General features: G+C 43.4%; 2 protein-coding genes across 2 annotated transcripts; one reads left to right on the plus strand and one right to left on the minus strand.

The window, feature by feature from the left end:
* The first annotated feature begins 5,352 nt into the window (after positions 1–5,352).
* LOC135109624 (uncharacterized) lies at positions 5,353–7,497 on the plus strand. Its single transcript, XM_064021058.1, has 2 exons — positions 5,353–6,132; positions 6,175–7,497. Exons 1-2 carry the CDS (start codon positions 6,073–6,075, stop codon positions 7,495–7,497), a joined length of 1,383 nt encoding a protein of 460 aa, XP_063877128.1. The 5' UTR covers positions 5,353–6,072.
* A 6,937-nt stretch (positions 7,498–14,434) lies between these two features.
* Positions 14,435–19,996, minus strand: LOC135109625 (uncharacterized). Its single transcript, XM_064021059.1, has 2 exons — positions 16,089–19,996; positions 14,435–15,823 (listed from the first exon to the last, which is right to left on the minus strand). Exons 1-2 carry the CDS (start codon positions 18,777–18,779, stop codon positions 14,819–14,821), a joined length of 3,696 nt encoding a protein of 1,231 aa, XP_063877129.1. The 5' UTR covers positions 18,780–19,996; the 3' UTR covers positions 14,435–14,818.
* Positions 19,997–20,991: the final 995 nt, after the last annotated feature.

Here is a 20,991-nt window from a genome sequence, read left to right on the forward strand (position 1 = left end):
TATACGAGAAAATTTAACAATAATGTAAGAAATGTGTTTTTATGTGTTTTTCACATAAATGCTAAGTAGCATGGAAAGCACCTTATATAGAAATGCAAAATAATAAGCATGTCTTTTAAGTGTTTTAAACTTTTACGTACCAAAACGCTAAAACACGTGCAACAAACACGAATAACCTTATCAAAAACGTGTATTTTGAGTCTTTTTGAGTCTGTTACGTACATCATATTAAAAATGCATGTAAAGCACCCTGTATGGGGAAACGATAGAACATTACGAGAAACGTGCATTGTCAGTGTTTTGAGTCTCTTAGGTACCAAACACTAAACCGCTTGAATGAAAATTGAATATATCCTATATTTCTTAATAGAGAAACAGAACATCACCAAAAACGTGTTTTTATTTATTTATTTTTTTTTTACCTTGTTATGTACCAAAACGTCAAAATACATACGAAGCATTCTATATGGGGAAATAGAAAGACATTAGGAGAAAAAAGTTTTATTAGTGTTTTTGAGCTTCCTAAGTACCAAAACGCTAAAACGCATGAATAGCACCCTATATAGAGAAAAAGAACAACATTACCTGAAACCTTTATTTTGAGCGTTTCTCATATTATGTAGCAAAACATCATAATGCATGCAGATCCCTATATGAAGAAGCAAAACTATATTACAGGAAATGTGTCTTTTGAGTGTTTACTTGAGTGTTAGGAATCAAAATGCTAAAAAGCATTGAAAACACCCTATTTGGCAATATAAAATAACATTACCAAGAAAGTATCTTTAGAGTGTTTTTGACCTTCTTACGTCCGAAATCGCTGAAACGCATGCAAAACAACCTTTACGGAGAAACAGAATAACATTACCAAAAACTTGTATTTTGATTGCTTTTGTGCTTGTTAAGTATAAAAATGCCAAATTACACGCAAAGCATCCTACATGGAGAAAAGAAAGGACATTACCAGAAAAGTGTATTATGAGAGATTTTGAGCTTTTTAGGTACCAAAACTCAAAAACACGTGATTAGCACTTTATATGGAAAAACAACTCTACCGAAAACTTTTACTTAAACTTTTTTCATATTGTTAAGTACCAAAAGTCAAAATGCATTGGAAGCCCCCTTTATCGGGAAACGAAACGACATTATCATCAACGTGTCTTTTTCAGTGGAAAGCGCTCTATAAAGGAATACAAAACAACATTACTAAAAACGTGTTTTATAGGTTCTTATGTACAGAAACGCTAAAACCTAAGCTAAACACCCTTTATGGAGAAGCGAAATAAATATTTCGTTGATAAATTACATTCAGGACAGTTAGGGAACATCCCTTACAGAAGAATAAGATCACAGAAAAATGGTCCTAAATGGATGACTGAGGTTAAAACACTACATAGGGTGAAAGAGAAGTATATATGAGATTAAAGACAGGGGAAGTGGTTTTAAGGCCATAATATAATGAATTAGAAAAGTCAGGAGTTTAACAAGGAAAGCTAAAAATAGTTATGAAATAAAGGTAGCCAGCCAAGCGAAGATGGACACCAAGGGATTTTATCAGGCATATAAGACGAAGAATAGAGAAACAATAGTTCCTTAAAGACAGCAGAATGGGACCTGCTTAGTTGTTGGGAGATTAGTAAAATTTTGAACGAGTATTTTTTAACTGTCTTTGCCCAGGAAAACATGCAGAATTTGCCGAATAGTGAGAAGATATTTAGAGTAGAAGAGAATGAGAAGCTGACAGATATTACCATAACTAAAGAGATAGTGGAACAGGAGATAGATAAGCTGAAAAGTTCAAGTCACCAGGACTTGCATTGTATATGACAATGCAGGACAACATTATATATGGGGAAAAAAAAAAACGATGAAAAACGTGCATTTTAAGTGTCTTTCATATTCTTAGATTCCACAATGCGAAAATGCATGCTAAGAACCCTGTATTGTGATTTGAAATGACATTTTCAGTAACATGTCTTGTAAGTGTCTTTTGATGTGTGTTAGGCATGGAAACACTAAAAAAAGCATGTAAAACACCATATAAGGAAAAAAAAAAACACCAAAAACGTGTCTTTTTTAGTGATTTTTAGCTACTTACATATCAAAACGCTAATGGGCGAGCAAAAATGATATATAGAAACACAGTGACATAAAAAAATAATATGCATTTTTTAATGTTTTTGAGCTTGTTACATACAAACCTGCAACTAAGTATTGAAGGTACACAACATCTGAAAAGAAAAGAAGTGTTTTTTGAGCTTCTTAAGTACCAAAACGCTAAAACGCATGAATAGCACTATATATGGAGAAACAGAACAACTACAATAAATGAGTATATTGTGTGTTTTCATTGTTAGATATCAAAACGCCAAAATGCATGTAAAGCAACCTCTAAGGTGCGGTGTATAATTAAACGTCATTTAGTAACATTGGTATGTAAGAAAACGCAAAAATTCATAGAAAGTATCTTACATGAAATAACTCAAGGACATTACGAAAAAATTGCATTATCATTGCTTATGAGTTTTTAAGGTTCCAAAACGCAAAAAAACACTTAATTAGCATTATATGTGGAGAAAGAGAAAATTAGAAAAGATGTGTATTTTTCAGTATTTTTTTCCACTGTTAGTTACCAAACTGCAAAAAAGCATTCGAAGTAACTTATATGGGGTAAATAAATGACATTTCCAAAAAGATGTCCTTGGAATGTTTATGAGCAATCATTACAAAAAAAAAAAAAACGTATCCTTTAAATACCAGAACTTCAAAATGCATGCAAATTGTGAATTGAATTGAAATTTCATTTACATAAACATGTGTTTTGAGTGTCCTTTGAAGGCACGAAAACACGAATCATGGAAAAAAAAATAATATGGGGAAGAAGAAAACATTTCCGAAAGGTGTCTTTTCATTTTTTTTTTTTGTACCTACTTACGTACCAAAACGCTAAAAAAAAAACTTGCAAAACACCTTTTATAGAGAAACAATAATAACTTTAACAAAAACGTGCATTTTCAGTGTTTTTCAGCTTCTTACGTACAAAACAGCAAATATGTATTGAAAATCCACACAAAGTACACTACATCGGGAAACTAAAGAACATTACGAGAGATGTGTATTTTAGTGTTTTTGAACTTCTTAGGTACCAAAACGCTGAAATGCCTGACTAACACTCTATTTGGAGAAAGAGAATAACAATACAAAAAATGAAATGAGGGGGAAAATGGGAAAACGAAAAGAAATAACAAAATACGTGTTTTAGGAGTGTTTTTTGAGTTTTTTAGGTGCCAAAAAGCAAAAAGCATTGAATAGCACTCCATATGGAGAAACAACAGTATTACCAAAAACGTGTATTTTGAGTGTTTGTTTACACTGTTAAGTACCAAAACGGCAAAATGCATGCAATGTGTCCTATATGAAAAAAAAAAAACGACATTAACGACATAACTTTTGAATATTTTTGTGCATGTTAAAAAAACTCTAAAGAGCTTGGAAAACACCCTTTATGGGAAAGCAAAACGAGTCTTTTGAAATTTTTTCAGCTCCATACGGACCAAAACGCTAAAACGCACACAAAACAACCTTTATGGAGACACAGAGTAACATAAAAAAAAAGTATTTTCAGTGTGTTTGAGCTTCTTACGTACATAAACGCCAAAATCCATTCAAGCAGCCTATATGGGGAGATAAAAAAAAAAAAAAAAACTTTACGAGAAACGTGTACTAAGAATATTTTTAAGCTTCTCAAGTACCAAAACGCTAAAACGCTCTCTATATGGAAAAACAGAACACTACCAAAAAACGTGTATTTTAAATGTATTTCACATTGTTAGGCACCAAAAAGTCAAAATGCATGTAAAGCTTCTTATATGGGGAAAGGAAATGACATTTTAAGAATCGTGTTTGTTGGGTGATTATGGAAATGTTGGACACCAAAACGCTAGAAAGCATTGAAAGTACCATATATGGGAAAACAATACGTCATTACCAAATGATTTTTAAACTAAATTTTAAACTGTTTTTTAAACTGTTTTAAAACTACTTACGTACCAAAACGCTAAAACGTAGACAAAACACTCTCTAGTGAGAAACAGTATAACTTTACCAAAAATGTGTATTTTCAGGGTTTTGAGCTTGTTACGTACAAACTTCTTAAATGCACGGAAAATACTCTATATGGGGAAAGAAAATAATATTAAGAGAAATGTGTATTATGAGAGTTATTAAGCTTCTTATGTATCAAAACGTTAAAAGGCATTAATAGCACTCTGTATGGCGAAAGAAAACTTCATTAACAAAGGCGTTTATTTTGAGTGTTTTTCCTGTTGTTAGGTACCAAACGCCAAAATGCATGCAAAGCCAACTATATATGGGGAAACGAAAGGAAATTAACAGAAACGTTGCTTTTGAGAGTTTTCCAGCGTGTTAGGCACGATAAACGTTAAAAAAAAACAGGTATCACAGTGTATGGAAAAATAATTTATAGAGAAACAGAATAATATAACCCAAAACAAATATATTGATTGTTTTTTTCACTTTCTTAGGTACCAAAACACCAAAAAGCATATAAAACAGCTTTTACTGGGAAAGAAAACGAGATATCCGGAAACGTTACTCAAATTTTTTTGACCGCCCTAGAAATTAAAATGCTAAAAGACCTTATAAGGAAAAACAAAAGAACTTTAACAAAAACGTCTCTTTTTTCAGTGTTTTGAACTAATTGCCATAATACTAAAACTTATGTAAAACATTCTTCATAGAAAAAGAGTATATTTCTAATAAAAAAGTGCATTTGGAGTGTTTTTATCTTGTTACGTAGAAAAAATGCCAAAAATGCATGGGAAGTACTCTATATGGGGGAATGAGAAGACATTACGAGAAACTTGTGTTAAGAGAGTTTTTGAGCTTCTCAGGTACCAAAACGATAAAACGCCTAAATAGCATTCTTTATGGAGAAACAACACTACAGAAAACGTATATTTTGAATGTATTTCACATTGTTAGGTACCAAAACACCAAAATACATAGAAAGCATCCTATTTGGAGAAAGAAAACGGGATTTTCAGAAATGTCTCTTTCGAGTGTTTGCGAGCGTGCTAGGCAACGAAACGCTAAAAAGCATGGAAAACACCCTATATAGGAAAACAAAAGAACATTAACAAAAAGTCTCTTTCCAATGTTTTGAGCTATTTACGTATGAAAACGCAAAAACCCTCGTATCTCTGTATGGAAAACAAAATAAATACCAAAGAGAAGTATTTTGAGTGTTTTTGAGCATGTTACTTACATAAAGGCTAAAATTCTTCAAACTACATTAAATGTGGAAACGAAAAAAAAAAAAAAACTATGAGAAACGTGTATAATATTGTCACGAGAGGGCAAGATCATGAAGATACCCAGACTGAGTCCCAGCTGAAGTGGAGGATGACGTCACACTACGTCACCTCGCCGGCCGCCTACCCTGGGGCTCGGGAGTATCACGTGACGTGTAGCAGCCCTGGGATTGGTGGCGGAACAGTTTGGGAGACAGAGTGGCGGGAGAACACTGGTGAGGGAAGAAAGCCCGCGCGTCGCCGACACTGCCTTCGGTACTTGTATGTTCCTTTGTGAGCTGGAGCGAGGCGTCAAGAAGCCTTCCGAGGGTCGACAAGAGGACCGGGGTGCCGAGCTACAGCATAGGACTACTGTGTAGTGTGAGCAACGGAGAATAGAGGGCCAGAAGCCACAAGTGTGTTTTACTACTCGCCTTCTGAGGGGAGCCAGGGGAGAACACGGAGCGCCGCAGGGTAAGTTCACCGTCACGTATGCAGGAAGCACCGGACCCTAAAAGTGTAAGTGTGACGGCCCACGGGGTGGTGAAGTTACAGTGGTGTCAGGAGTGGGATGAGTTAAGTGCTAACTGTGTGCGTCGCGGTGTGTTACCGAGTGTGCGTGTGTATTGGACAGGGGAGGCGAGCAGCGGTGGTACGGGTAACGTACTTGTGGATCGCAGCGGGCGGGCGGACGGTGCAGTGTGTTTTGCCATGGTAAGCTGCGTGTTAAGTTACGGTGCCTTACAGTAATTAAGTCAGCATGGCGGCGAAAGAAATCACACTAGCGGATGTTATGAGTGCCCTGAAGGCGCAGGGAGAGGTACAGCATGCTGAGATGAGTGCCCTGAAGGCGCAGGGAGAGGTACAGCATGCTGAGTTGCAAGCGGTGACGAGCAGTGTAGACCGTGTATTTAAGGAGGTTATGGGGCTCGTGAAGGAGGAGTGTTCACGGGTTAAAGACGAGGTGTTAAGTGAAGTGTTCACCAAGGATCAGGTGAAGGGAGAGGTGGAAAAAGCGGCCAGTGAACTGAGGAGATATGTGGATGAGGTTGTGGCGGCACAGGCGCCTCCTGTACTCTCTCAGCATAAAGGCACGCTGTTCCGGTCAAGTGGGCGTGCTAGTGAGACTGAGGGGGGGAGTGACGAAGGGGAGGAGGATAATAGTTGTCACGGAAGCCTAAACAGCCTTTCTCCATTGGCCAAGGTGATACCGTCTCCCCTACGCTCTCCTGTAAACGTCTTATCACCTCCACCATCCCCGCTAGCCTCAGTAAAGTCGTACCCCTCTGCTGCCAGTTCCACGTCACGGAGGCTGAAGGACGGGACGAGGCGCCGGCCACAGGAGTTCGATGGAACAGTGTCTTGGGAAGCGTATAAGACACAGTTCGAGCTCTTGGCCAGTGCCCGCCAGTGGAGTCGCCCTGAGATGGCCATGCAGCTGGTGTGGGCACTCAAAGGACCGGCATTAGAAGTCTTGAACCAGCTGCCAGCTGCCCAGCGGTGCTCGTATAGTAAAGTGACGGCGACACTGGAGAGGAGGTACGGGTACCAGCACCAAACCGAGGTGTTCAGGACAAGGTTCCGGGCCAGGTTACGAGGCCCGGGGGAGACCCTGACACGCCTGGCGCAGGATTTGGAGGTGCTGGTGCGGCGTGCGTACCCGGAGGCCAGTGAGGAGATGATCACCATTCTCCTGCGGGATCAGTTCGTTGATGCCATCGATAACCAACAACTGAGGATATACGTCCAGCAGGCACACCCCAAGGACCTTCAGGAGGCCCTGGCGAGGGGCCTGGAGATGGAGTCATTTCTCCGGACGACGCGGGAGCGACCCAGCGGGAATTATGTCCCGCAGAGAGTGAAGGCAAGGAAAGGGGCCGTGCAGAAGGCCTACTCTAGCCCTTCACCGCCCCTAGGTGAGTTCAGGGGTAAGTGCTACTCTTGCGGGCAGCAGGGGCACACCAAGAGGTACTGCCCGCAGGGATCAAGTAGCGGAAAGGCTGTCAACAGCAGAGCAGGGCAGTACCAGTACAAACCCTGTTGTTGGAACTGCGGTCAGGGGCACAAGACGGCAGAGTGTGCCCTCGTCTCTCCCAGGGATAGCAAGGAGGCTGGGGGAAACGGAAAGAGGCTGGTGGAAGGGGTCGAGCGCCAGCCAGAGAGCCAGAGACCCCAGTCCGCCTAAGTTGCCGCGCCGAGGGTGCCCGGACAGTGCAGGTGGGCGGGCAAGTGGATGGCAAATCTTGCTGCCTCACTGTGGACTCGGGCGCGGAACGTACCTTCGTGCAGGACGGGGTGGTGGCAACTGGACAGCCCCCGGTGGCCCAGCAACAACCGTGTAGTATTACAGGGCACTGCACACAGCTGAGGGGACCAGTGCATGCCAGGATTGCGGTTGGCAGCACGGAGGAGCATCTTCCCGTCTTTGTAGCGGACGTCGGGGAGAACTTGCTCGGCCTAGACTACCTGAAGCAGAGCAGGGCGGTGCTGGACTTCGGGGAAATGACTATGTCGGTCAGAGGTAGTGTGGTGCCGCTACAGGAGGGCGGTGTTGACGCAGAGGAGTGTGAAGCTTCAATTGAAACTCACCGAGCCCATACTGCGTCCCTACCCGAAGCTAGCCACCGCTGCCGTCTCAGTAAGGAACAGAAGGAGGAAAGTCAAGGGTCGGAAGAGTGTGAAGGTGTACAGACGACTATGGACCCGGAAGGTCATTGCGAGGACATGCAAGGGAGTAGCACTGGGGTTCCACCTCATCTGCAGGATCTATTGCAGAGGAGTTCGGCATGCCTGTCTGGGGAACAGGTGGACGAGGTGAAGGAAGTGCTGACTCTGTATGCAGATGTCTTCTCGCAGGGAGATAATGACCTGGGCCGGACCAGTCTGGTTAAACACCACATTCACACAGGGGATAGTCGGCCGGTTAAGTTGCCGCCCCGCCGGATTGCGCCTGCTCGTCGGCTGGAAGTGGAAAAAGCCGTGGAGGAGTTGCGCGCGCAAGGGATAATCGAAAAGTCGGCTAGTCCCTGGAGTGCTGCTGTTGTCCTCGTTAAGAAGAAGGATGGGTCTACCAGGTGTTGTGTGGACTATCGGGGCCTTAACGCGGTGACGACAAAGGACTCTTACCCTCTACCGAGGGTGGATGACACGCTTGACGCGCTCACGGGGGCCCAGTGGTTCTCCACCTTAGACTTGAAATCAGGTTACCATCAAGTTGAGGTTGCGGAGGAGGACAGAGAGAAAACGGCCTTCTCGTATGGGCAGGGACTGTATCAGTTTAAAGTGATGAGTTTTGGTCTGGTGAATGCCCCGGCCACCTTTGAGCGTCTAATGGAGCGTGTGTTGGATGGGTTGCTGTGGAAAAGCGCCCTGGTGTACTTGGACGATGTGCTAGTGTACGGGAATTCGTTCAAGGGGGCTCTGGAGAGGCTTAAGACAGTGTTGGACAGGTTCAGGGGGGCAAATGTGAAACTCAGTCCAAAGAAGTGTAGCCTGTTCCAGAGGGAAGTGCCGTTTCTGGGTCACATAGTGAGTAGTGAGGGAGTGAAAACAGACCCTGGTAAGGTAGAGTCAGTTAAGGAGTGGCCAGTGCCGCGCAGTGTGACGGAAGTGCTTGGGTTCCTTGGGTTGTGTACGTACTACCGGAGGTTTGTGAAGGGTTTTGCGCAAATTGCGGTGCCACTCCATCGCTTGACTCGTAAAGGGGCATGCTTTCACTGGAGCGAGGACTGTCAACGTGCCTTTGAAACTCTGAAAGAGGCTCTCGCTAACGCCCCTGTGTTACCGTACCCGGATCCAATGAAACCATACGTGTTGGATTGTGATGCGAGTGCTGAGGGAGTAGGAGCCGTCTTGTCCCAGGAGAAAGACGGACAAGAGTGGGTCGTCTCCTACTTCAGCAGGAAGTTCTCAGCCCCTGAAAGGAACTATTGCGTCACTCGTAAGGAGTTGTTGGCAGTGATCCTGGCCATTGATCACTTCCATCCTTACTTGTACGGGGCCAGATTCAAGATTAGGACAGACCATGCTGCTCTGAGGTGGCTGAAAACCCTCAGAAACCCAGAGGGGCAGCTGGCCAGGTGGATTGGCAAGCTGGAGCAGCATGACTACAACATCGAATACCGGCCTGGAAAAATGCATAGCAATGCTGACAGTTTGAGTCGCCGTCCTTGCGACAGTGACTGCAGGCATTGTAGACGCCATGAGACTGAGCCTGTGTGCGTGAAGGCTGCCGGTCTTGTCAGTGACACTGAGTGGGGAGAGGACCTCAAACAGGCCCAGCGACAGGACGCTGATATCGGGCCCATAGTGACACTGCGGGAAGAAGGCGAAGAAAAACCGCCATGGGAAAGCGTGGCCCCGCTAAGCCCTGCCGCCAAGGCGTTGTGGCAGCAATGGGCAGTGTTGCGAGTGAGTGACGGTGTGCTGCAACGGCGGTGGGAGTCATGTGACGGCGGTGTGGCCTTCTGGCAAACAATTGTCCCTGTGAATATGAGGGAGGCCTTAGTGCGCGAGGCTCACGGTGGAAATGCAAGTGGTCACTTCGGTGTGAGGAAAACGCTAGGGCGGTTAAAGCAGCGGGTTTATTGGGTAGGCATGCGGAAGGATGTTAGTGAATGGTGCAAAGTGTGTGACGTGTGCTGTGGGAAGATGGGCCCCGGGAGAAAGACAGTTGCTCCCTTACAGGTGTATCAGGTTGGGGCACCTATGGAGAGGGTGGCAGTGGACATCCTGGGTCCGTTCCCTCAGACACTGAGAGGTAACCGCTTTGTGTGTGTGACCATGGACTACTTCACTAAATGGCCGGAAGCGTATCCGCTGCCAAACCATGAGGCTGCCACCGTGGCAGGTGTGTTAGTGGACGAGTTCTTCGCCCGGTTTGGCGTGCCGCACGAGCTGCACTCTGACCAGGGCAGGGAGTTTGAGTCGGCAGTATTCCGGGAGTGCTGCCAGTTGCTGGGCGTCAAGAAAACTCGTACTACACCCCTGCGGCCGCAGTCGGATGGCATGGTGGAACGCTACAACCGCACGTTGGGGCAGGAGTTGGCCAAATATTGCCAGGAAGGGCAGGAGGACTGGGACTTAAAAATCCCCCTGCTTCTCTTGGCCTACCGGTCCGCCGTGCATGAGGTGACCGGTTACACGCCAGCCCGGCTGATGTGTGGGCGGGAGCTCCGGCTACCAGTGGACCTCGTGACTGGCAGGCCGCCGGATGAAGACCTGCCCACTACCATCACCCAGTACGCTACAGCCCTACAGGACCGTCTCCGGGAGGTGCACCATCAGGTGAGGGGTAACCTGAAGGTGTCCGGTGAGGCGATGAAGGACCGGTACGACCGCCGGGCAACGGCACCACCCTTTAGCGAGGGGGATCAGGTGTGGCTGCACAACCCTCGGCGTAAGAAAGGATTGTCCCCTAAGCTCCAGAGCCCCTGGGAGGGGCCATACGTGGTGGAGAAGGTCATCTCGGACGTCACCTTCAGGATACGCCAAGGGCCAAGGAAGCGGGCACTGGTGGTGCACGCTGACAGGCTCTGGGGTTACCATGGCCCTGGAAGCTTCTCCTGGGGAGAGCGAGCTGCTCTCCTGACCAGTGACGAAGAGGAGGACAAGGACAAGGGCCTTGGGGACGACGAGCCCCTGGTGATGGAGGATGACGGAGACCTGGACCTGAGAGAGCCTGAGCCGCTGGTGATGGAGGAAGGTGGAGCGGATGAGTTGTGTCCCTTGGAGGGGGCACTGGCGGATGTCGACGCTGGACCTGTAGTAGGGAGACCCAGACGGGAGCGGCATCCACCCAAATGGAGTGAGGATTATGTTCTTTGTTGATTTTTGATATACCTAAAGTTGAAGTATTATTTTCTTGTTTTTGGGGGTGTATCTGTAACCTAAAGGGAATAGAGAGAGTTGGGGAGCGAGGGCGCTCAGTCTCTTTACAGGAGGGGGTAGTGTCACGAGAGGGCAAGATCATGAAGATACCCAGACTGAGTCCCAGCTGAAGTGGAGGATGACGTCACACTACGTCACCTCGCCGGCCGCCTACCCTGGGGCTCGGGAGTATCACGTGACGTGTAGCAGCCCTGGGATTGGTGGCGGAACAGTTTGGGAGACAGAGTGGCGGGAGAACACTGGTGAGGGAAGAAAGCCCGCGCGTCGCCGACACTGCCTTCGGTACTTGTATGTTCCTTTGTGAGCTGGAGCGAGGCGTCAAGAAGCTTTCCGAGGGTCGACAAGAGGCCCGGGGTGCCGAGCTACAGCATAGGACTACTGTGTAGTGTGAGCAACGGAGAATAGAGGGCCAGAAGCCACAAGTGTGTTTTACTACTCGCCTTCTGAGGGGAGCCAGGGGAGAACACGGAGCGCCGCAGGGTAAGTTCACCGTCACGTATGCAGGAAGCACCGGACCCTAAAAGTGTAAGTGTGACGGCCCACGGGGTGGTGAAGTTACAATATGTTTTCGAGCTTATTAGGTACCAAAATGCATGAATATCACTGTATATGGAGAAACAGGAAAAAAACATTACCAAAACGTGTATTTTACGTGTATTTCACTTTGTTAGTGTCTTGTGAGTGTTTTTGAGCTACTTACGTATCAAAACACTAAAACGCATATAGAACACCTTTTATGTAGAAATAGAAAAACATCAAAAACAAGTGTTTTGATTTTTTTTTTTCAGCTTGTTACGTAGAGAAACGCCAAAAATGCTTGTAAAGTAGCCTGTATGGGGAAACGAAAAAAAAATAAAACTTTACCCAAAACGTGTATTAGCAATGGTTTTGAGCTTCTTGGGTACCAAAACGCTAAAAAAGCATAAATAGCACTCAATATAGAGAAGCAGTACAACTTTACCAAGAATGTGTATTTTGAGTGTTTCATTTTGGTAGGTACCAAAACGCCAAACTGAATGTTTGAACCTCCCATATAGGGAAAGGAAACGAGATTTCCAGAAACGTGTCTTTTTAGTATTAATAAGCGTGTTAGGTATTAAAACGGTAAAAGCATGGAAAAGACACCATATGAGGTAAGCATTATCAAAAGACTCTCTTTTCGGTGTTTTTGAGCTATTTACATACTAAAACGCTAAAATACATGGAAAACACTTTATGGGAAAACATCATAACTTTACCAAAAAAACGTGGTTTGTTTTTTAGAATCTTACATGGAAAAACACCAAAATGCATGCAAAATTCCCTATATATGGTAACGAAAAAACGTTACGTGAAACCTTTGTTATGGGTGGTCTTGAGCTTATGTACCAAAACACTAAGACATGAATTTAACCCCTTGTGAGACATGTATAAGTTTTTTTTTTTCTTTTTTTTTCCCATATTGTTCTTGTATACCTGTTTTCCTTTGGTCTCCTATGAAAATCTATTGTTTTCTCTCTAAGTATAACGTTATATATGGAGAAAAAATACAACTTTACCAAATACGTGTATTTTCAAAGTTTTTATTTTTTTTACATCGTTAGGTACCAACACGCCATAATGAACGCACTCCCCTAAATAGGAAAACAAAACGACATTACAAGAAACGTATTTTTTAAAATGGGTTTGAGCATGTTAGACGAAAGAACGCTAAAAAAAAAAAAAAAAACATGGAAAGCAATATATAGAAAAACAAAATACAAAAAAAAGTGTCTTTTGAGTATTTTAATCTACTTACGTACTAAATCGCTAAAATGCTTGAAAACACTTTTCATGGAGAAACTTATTAATATTACCAAAAACAAGTGTATTGAGTGTTTTGAGCCTGTTATATGCGAAAACGCCAAATGCATGAAAAAAATAACCTATATATGGAAACAAAAAGACATTACGATAAACGTGTGTTATGAGTGTTTTTGAGTTTCTTAAGTACCAAAACACTAAAACGCATGAACAGCTCTTTATATGGAGAAATATAACAACATCAGCAAAAACATGTATTTTGAGTGTATTTGACATTGTTAAGTACGAAAAATCCAAAATGCACGTAGAGCACCGTATATGGGGAAAGGAAACGACATTTCAATAATCGTGTCTGTTGAGTGTTTATGAAAGTGTTAGGCGCCAAAACGCTGAAAAGCATTGGAAATTACATGTATGGGAAAAACCAAACAACATTACCAAAAACGAGTTTTTTTTCAGTGTTTTAAGCAACTTAGTACCAAAACACTAAAACGCAGGCGAAACACTCTTTATAAAGAAACTGTATAACTTTATGAAAAACGTGAATTATCAGTTTTTGAACTTGTTACGGAGAAATTACGGAGAAAATACCATAATGCATGAAAAGAACCCGGAAACGAAAAGACACTAAGAGAAACGTTTATTATGAGTTTTTTTTTTCAGATACTTAGGTATCAAAACGCTAAAACACATTAATAAAAGTCTATATAGAGAATTATTACATTACCAAAAAACAAGTAATTTGTGTTGTTTTTTTTTTTAGATTGTCACGTACAAAAAAAATGCCAAAATGCATCCAAAGATCCCTATATGGGGAGATGAAAAGACATTACTGGAAACGTGTATTATAAATATTTTTTTCAGTTTCTTAGGTAATATAAAACTAAAACACATTAATAAAAATCTATATAGAGAAAACAGCATTACCAAAAAAGTGTATTTTGAATGAATTTCACACTGTAAGGTGCCATAACGCAAAATTGGATGGAAAGTTTTCTATATGGAGAGATATATCCATAAAAGTATCTTTTGAGTTGTAATGAGCGCGTTAGACATCAAAACCCTAAAAAGTGAGGAAAGCACCGTATATGAAAAAAAAGGAAAACATTACAAAAAACGTGTCCTTTTGAGTGTTTTTAGTTATTTTTGTACCAAACCCTAAAACGCATGCAAAACACCCTTCTTACAGATACACAATATCATTACCAAAATCAAGTATTTTGAATAGTGTTACGTGTGAGCATACACTGAACTCTAGGGGATGGACCATGAAGGGGTGTTGCTCACACTAACAATGGAAGGGTTAAAAGAAAAGAGAAAAGAAGACATTTTAACTGCTATTTAATCTCTTAAAGTTAACCCTTAAATTAAGTAACAATACAAAATTGAAGATTATTTGTAAGTAAAAGTAAGTAACAGAGTGGCAATCTGAACTGGACTGAATAACTTAAATTAAAAGACTGGTTCAGTTAATAACTTAAGCCAAGTTAGTAAATGCATATAGATACAAATTACAAAAATAAACACCTTTACATATACATAATAGAAAATAAATATAAATGTGTTTGTGTGTGTGTGAATGTGTTTATGTGTGTGGGTGTGTAACACTGGTGTAACTCTTACCACCGCTCTCGAGTGTATATGAGGCTCCCAGCGTATGCCAAGGCGACCTCAGAGCTGTAGCGACCCTTGGAGGAGACTGAAGCTCGATGGAACTCCACCCCTCGTTATCGGCTTGGTAGCCTGCTAGAGGTCACGTATCCAGTATGCCTCAAGCTATCCACGTGGCAGCGCCACGAGTTGAGAGGCAGGCACCTGGTTCCGTGGTAGAGTAGTCACGTGTGTGACATTCCCCCCTTCTTAGGATGACGCAGAATGAATGACTCTGCGTCATTAGAGAAGTGAGGTGGTTCCTGTCCCGTGAAGGTTGATTCCACCAGAACGTGTGTAGTCTGGGGCCCGGTAGATGGTTCTTCTGGCAGTGCTCGGCCCTCGGCTGCCTCCATCGACCGGTTCACAAGGCACGACTGCATCCCCGGCAACAGGATCCTAGGGTCCTCAGGGTCGCGACGGGTAGTGATGCGAGGCGTAGTGGGAAGGCGAAACAAAGTGTCAGCAAGGCAGTTGTCCAGTCCCTTAATATGGTGCATTTCAATGTGGTAAGGCTGGAGCTGTAGAGACCACCGTAGCAGACGTTGGTTAGTGAAGCGGTTCCTGTTGAGAAAAGTCAAAGGGTTGTGGTCAGTGTAGATTTGGAGTGGCTGGGTGTTGGACTGAAGATAGTACTCAAACTTCTTGATGGCAGAGATAATGGCTAAAAGTTCTTTCTCGATAGTGCTGTAATTCTTCTGATGGATGTTGAACTTCTCGGAGTGGTAGGCGATTGGGTGAAAGATTCCGTCAGATTCTTGCAGGAGGGCGGCACCCGAAGCGTGATCACTGGCGTCAGTATGTATGATGAAGGGTTTACTGAAGTCGGCCGCACGCAAAACCGGTTCCCGAGCAAGCAAGTTCTTAAGTTGATTGAAGGCATGTTGGCAGGCAGGGGTCCATTCGTACGCCACATTCCCACTAGTTAGTCTAGTAAGTGGCCCAGCTGCGTCTGCGAAGTTTGGACAGAAACGCCGGTAGAACCCCGCCATACCCAGGAAACGGCGGAGCTCGCGTCGAGTAGTGGGAGTTGGGTACTTCAGTACTGCGTCGACGTTAGCGGTCTTGGGCCAGACGGAGCCTTGTCCAATCTGATGTCCTAGGTAGGAGACGGTGGCAGCTCCGAACGTAGACTTCGCCAGCTTCACGGTGAGGTTCGCTTCCTGCAGACGGCTGAGCACATTCTGGATCTGGTACAGGTGGTCATCCCAGTCATGTGAAAAAATAAAGAATATCATCTAAGTAAACCAGCACTCCTTTTAATCCCTGCATTACCTTGTTCATTGCCCTCTGGAAAGTAGCGGGGCAATTCCTCATGCCAAATGGGGCTACTACATACTGGAAAAGTCCAAAAGGGGTGATGAAAGCAGAGACTATCTGAGCTCTTTCAGTAAGGGCTATTTGATAATACCCTTTTAATAGGTCCAGCTTAGTAACAAATTTGGCTTGACCTACTTCATCTATCAGGTCGTCTACCCGAGGCAGAGGATAGGCGTCAGGAATGGTGACGGCGTTGACCCGTCGGTAATCCGTGCAGAATCGCAGTTGTCCGTCCTCCTTGGGTACTAGGAGGCAGGGTGATGCCCATGGGGATCTGCTGGGTATAGCCAAGCCCTGCTCTAATAAGTACTGGACCTCCTTCTGCATCTGTTCTCGTTTCCGGGGGTTGACTCTGTAGGGAGACTGCTTGATAGGGAAGGTCCCTGGAAGCACCTTCACATCATGGCGGAGGACATTACAGATTTTAGGATGGTCACCGAACACGTCATACTGAGAGATCAATCTTGAGATATCCAGTGCTCGAGAGGATGAAAGATGACGGAGCTGATCATCTAAGTGTTGGATAATGTAGGTGTTGTTTTGCGTGTCCTTGGGATGTATGGTGTTTGTGTCAATCTCAGTGGTAATACATTTATCATACATCAATGAACACACAGAGGCAGGTTTTAACTCTGAGTCAGCCTCCTGGGGTTCAATGATACCACAGGAAGCTACTCTAGGGGTTGGTTGGGCGCCAGTCACAGGGGTTCTACATTTATACATTTTTAGGAGATTAACGTGTATTAACTGTGTTGCCTTTCGGCGGTCTGGAGTGTTTATGATGTAGTTGTTATCTCCTACCTTTTCCACTACCTCATCATCATCTGGGACCTTAGAGGGCCGGAACACTCTCATGAGAACTCCATCCTGTTTGTAAAAGGCAGGGTAATGAGCAATTTGATCTGGAGGGATAACCTTGTCATGAAATTGAGTCAAAGTAGTGTCTTCCTGTTGAGCCTCAGTGAGAAGTTTTTCAGAAAATATTTGATTGAGTTCAAGTGGGGATGGGCTCTTCTTTGGAAGTGAGAAAGACTGATCAGATTTCCTTGCTTCTGCACGAGTAGTGACACAAACAGGGAATAAGCCTGGTTGTTGCTCTTCTAACTGTACAGTGGGGTTATCCATCAGCATTGTGTCACTAATTATCAAAGGGGGAGTCACCTTACTGCCAGCTAGGTCATTAGCGAGGAGTAGTTGAGCATTAGGGATGGGTAAGGCTGGTTCTTCACTAACTCCTATTATCACTTCACCTCTTACTAGTGGGCTATCAAGATGTACCTTAGCTAATGCAATGGGGAAGGGGTCATGGAAGTCTTTTAAATATACCTTTTCACATGTGTAACACTGTTCAATACCAGGGACTGCTGACTTCAGCACTAGGGACTGAGCTGAACAGGTGTCTCTGACAATCTTAACTGGGTGATCCTTGTTATCAATGCTGATGGTGCCTACAGACCTGAAAGGCTCAAATAAGTCTTTAGGTACAGGGAAGGAGGGAAGAGCTTCTATGGAAACAACTGGCTTGGCAGGATATGTTTGAGCTACCTTGCACTTGGGATTAGGACAGTTCTTTATGAGGTGCCCCGGCTGTTTACAAAAAGCACAAAATAGAGGTGGTCCAGTACTACTGCCGGTCATTTTACCAACCCCTGAGTTAAATGAGTTTATCTTACCACTAGGAGTCTCGGTCAGCTTGTCTGAGGTTGCCTTGCGATTCACCAGGGAGAAAAGGTCCGCTAACTGAGCGGCTTTGAGAAGATCTGTTTCTTCTTTGTTGGTGATGTGTAACATTACTGAGTAAGGGAGCTTACGCATGAACTCTTCTAAGGCTAAGAGATTTACTAATTCGTCGTACGTGGTTATCGCGGCTGACTTAAGCCAACGCTTGAGAGCCCTCAGTTTCTCTGAGGCAAACTCTAGATAGGCTTGTTGCGGAGTTTTGAACATTTTTCGAAAAGACTCACGGTATCCTTCTGTGGTAATGGAGTACGCCGCTAAGATGCCCTGTTTGACACAGTCGTAATCCGTGTTGTTTTCGAGGCCGTTCACAATAGTTAAAGCCTTTTGGCTGAGTTTGGGTTTAAGAAGCCAAGGCCAGTCTTCTCGGGCCAGTTCAAAATGTACTGCTGTGTCCTCGAACTGTCCAAAGAAAGTTTCGGGGTCTTTGTCAGAGAACTGAGGGAGTAGTGAGAGATATTTAGTTAACTTTTGTTTGAGGTCAGCTGTGGTGGTTGATCGAGATTTTAATTGTGTGAGTTGGGTCTCGTGGATTCTTTCTTTTTCTCTATCCTCTCTCTTTTTCTCTCTCCTCTCTTTCTTTTTCTCTCTCCTCTTTCTTTTTCCTCCTTTTCTTTTACATATGCCAGATCTCTTTCCGCTTTTTCTTTTTGAAAAGCTAGTTCTTCTCGCCTTAGTTCTCTCTCTTCTCTCTCTCTCTTTCTCTTGCTGCCTCTCTCTCTTCTCTTTCTCTTGCTGCCTCTCTCTCTTCTCTCTCTTGCTGCCTCTCTCTCTTCTCTCTCTTGCTGCCTCTCTCTCTTCTCTCTCTCTTTCTCTTGCTGCCTCTCTCTCTTCTCTTGCTGCCATTAGTTTCAGCTTTTCGAGTTTGAGCATTAAACTGGCGTCGTGCTGTGAAGCAGCACTAGTGGCTTCACCTCCAAGGTGAACTAGGATTTGAGTTCGGAGTTCTTCCTTCCGAATGTCAGACGGATATGAGCGATCAAACTGTCGGGCTATGTACTTTAAATCATCCTTTGTCACTTTGGCAGTTTGTAGCTCCGCCACAGAAGGATTACTGCAAAATGCGTCCAAGTTTAACTCATGCGACATGATTAATGAGCGTGAGGTCAATTGAACCAAATCAAGTGTGTCTGAGCCCTACACTGAAACCTGATCCAAGACCTAGGTTCGCCACCACGAGTCGGAAGGACCCGCGTGAACGACAGGTTCGAAACCACGAGTCGGAGGGAAATGAGTTGACCCGCGTGCATCGACAGAGACTCGCTTTTGAGTCTAGTTGAGTCAAGGTTAGCAACGCCTTAACTGTGCTTCTGAAGAGGCAACGAATCGAAGAAGTGTAGCGATAATCACTGCCCCAAAATGACTACCATAGAACTAACACTTAAGCACTTGTAATGGCTTGCCGTATTCGCTGCTTTCAAGCAAAGAGTGGAATGCAAGTTCCCAAGTTTTAAGGAGTCTCGGAGTTCGGGGTGAAGGTCACTACTAGGGGGAATCGAACCGACACTAAAGCAACACTGAGGAAATCAATTGTTAGGTTTTAACGCTTTTATGACTAGACGCCGGTACCTCGCGTACTTTTAAAGCGAAAAAACGCAAAAATTCACCAACAAAGAAATAAGCACAACTTCATATACACTCGAGACCAAGAAAGGAACTAGTGTAGTTATATGTATGTGTAAACATGTGTAATATCCCGGACGGGCCCCCAATTGTTACGTGTGAGCATACACTGAACTCTAGGGGATGGACCATGAAGGGGTGTTGCTCACACTAACAATGGAAGGGTTAAAAGAAAAGAGAAAAGAAGACATTTTAACTGCTATTTAATCTCTTAAAGTTAACCCTTAAATTAAGTAACAATACAAAATTGAAGATTATTTGTAAGTAAAAGTAAGTAACAGAGTGGCAATCTGAACTGGACTGAATAACTTAAAAGACTGGTTCAGTTAATAACTTAAGCCAAGTTAGTAAATGCATATAGATACAAATTACAAAAATAAACACCTTTACATATACATAATAGAAAATAAATATAAATGTGTTTGTGTGTGTGTGAATGTGTTTATGTGTGTGGGTGTGTAACACTGGTGTAACTCTTACCACCGCTCTCGAGTGTATATGAGGCTCCCAGCGTATGCCAAGGCGACCTCAGAGCTGTAGCGACCCTTGGAGGAGACTGAAGCTCGATGGAACTCCACCCCTCGTTATCGGCTTGGTAGCCTGCTAGAGGTCACGTATCCAGTATGCCTCAAGCTATCCACGTGGCAGCGCCACGAGTTGAGAGGCAGGCACCTGGTTCCGTGGTAGAGTAGTCACGTGTGTGACAATAGTTTTGAGCTTGTTACGTACAAAAACTCCAAAATGCATGAAAAGTACCCTATAATGAGAAACGAAAGGACATTATGAGAAGGGTATTATGAGTGTTTTTGAGCTTCTTAAGTGCCAAAACTGAAAACTCTATATGGAGACACAGAACATTACCAAATTATGTATTTTGGGTGTACATTACATCGTTAGGACCAAAACATCGAAATGCACGAAAATCATCCTATATGGGGAAAGGAAACAATATTTCGAGAAACGTGCATTGTGAGTCTGTATGAGTGTGTTATGTACCAAGACTACACCTCCCCCACAAAAAAAAAAGAAAGCACCTTATATGAAAAAAATAACGTTACACAACTCGTTTTTCTACAGTGTTTTCAAGCTACATACGTACCAAATTACCAAAACGCATGAAAAACACTTTTTTTTTTTTTGAGAAACAATAAAATTAACAAAAATAAGTATTTTTAATGTTTTTGACTATCTTACGTAGAAAAACATCTAAATTCATGCAAATTAATCTATATAGGGAAACGAAAAAACATTCCGAGAAAAATGTATTATGAGAGTTTTTGAGATTCTAAACTACCAAAACACAGAAACACATGAATAGGAAAATATATGAAGGGAACGAAATTTTTTGAAACGTGTTTTTTATGTGTTCATGAGCGTGATAGCCACGAAAAAGCTAAAAAGCATGGAAAGCATTCTATACTTGGAAACAAAACATTACCAAAAACATCTCGTTTCAGTGTTTTTGAGCTACTTACGTACCAAAACGCTGAAACGCATGCAAAACATCTGTTATGGAGGAATGGAATAACACTATCAAAAACAACTATTGTGATTGTTCTAAAGTATATTAAGTAGTAAAACGCGAAAATGCTTGCAAAGTACCCTCTATAATACGTGTATTATTAGGGTTTTTGAGCTTATTAGGCTCTAACATACTAAAACGCATGAATAATACTGT

The sequence above is a fragment of the Scylla paramamosain genome, chromosome 19 (genome assembly GCF_035594125.1).
Source record: "Scylla paramamosain isolate STU-SP2022 chromosome 19, ASM3559412v1, whole genome shotgun sequence".
Taxonomy (NCBI): domain Eukaryota; kingdom Metazoa; phylum Arthropoda; class Malacostraca; order Decapoda; family Portunidae; genus Scylla; species Scylla paramamosain.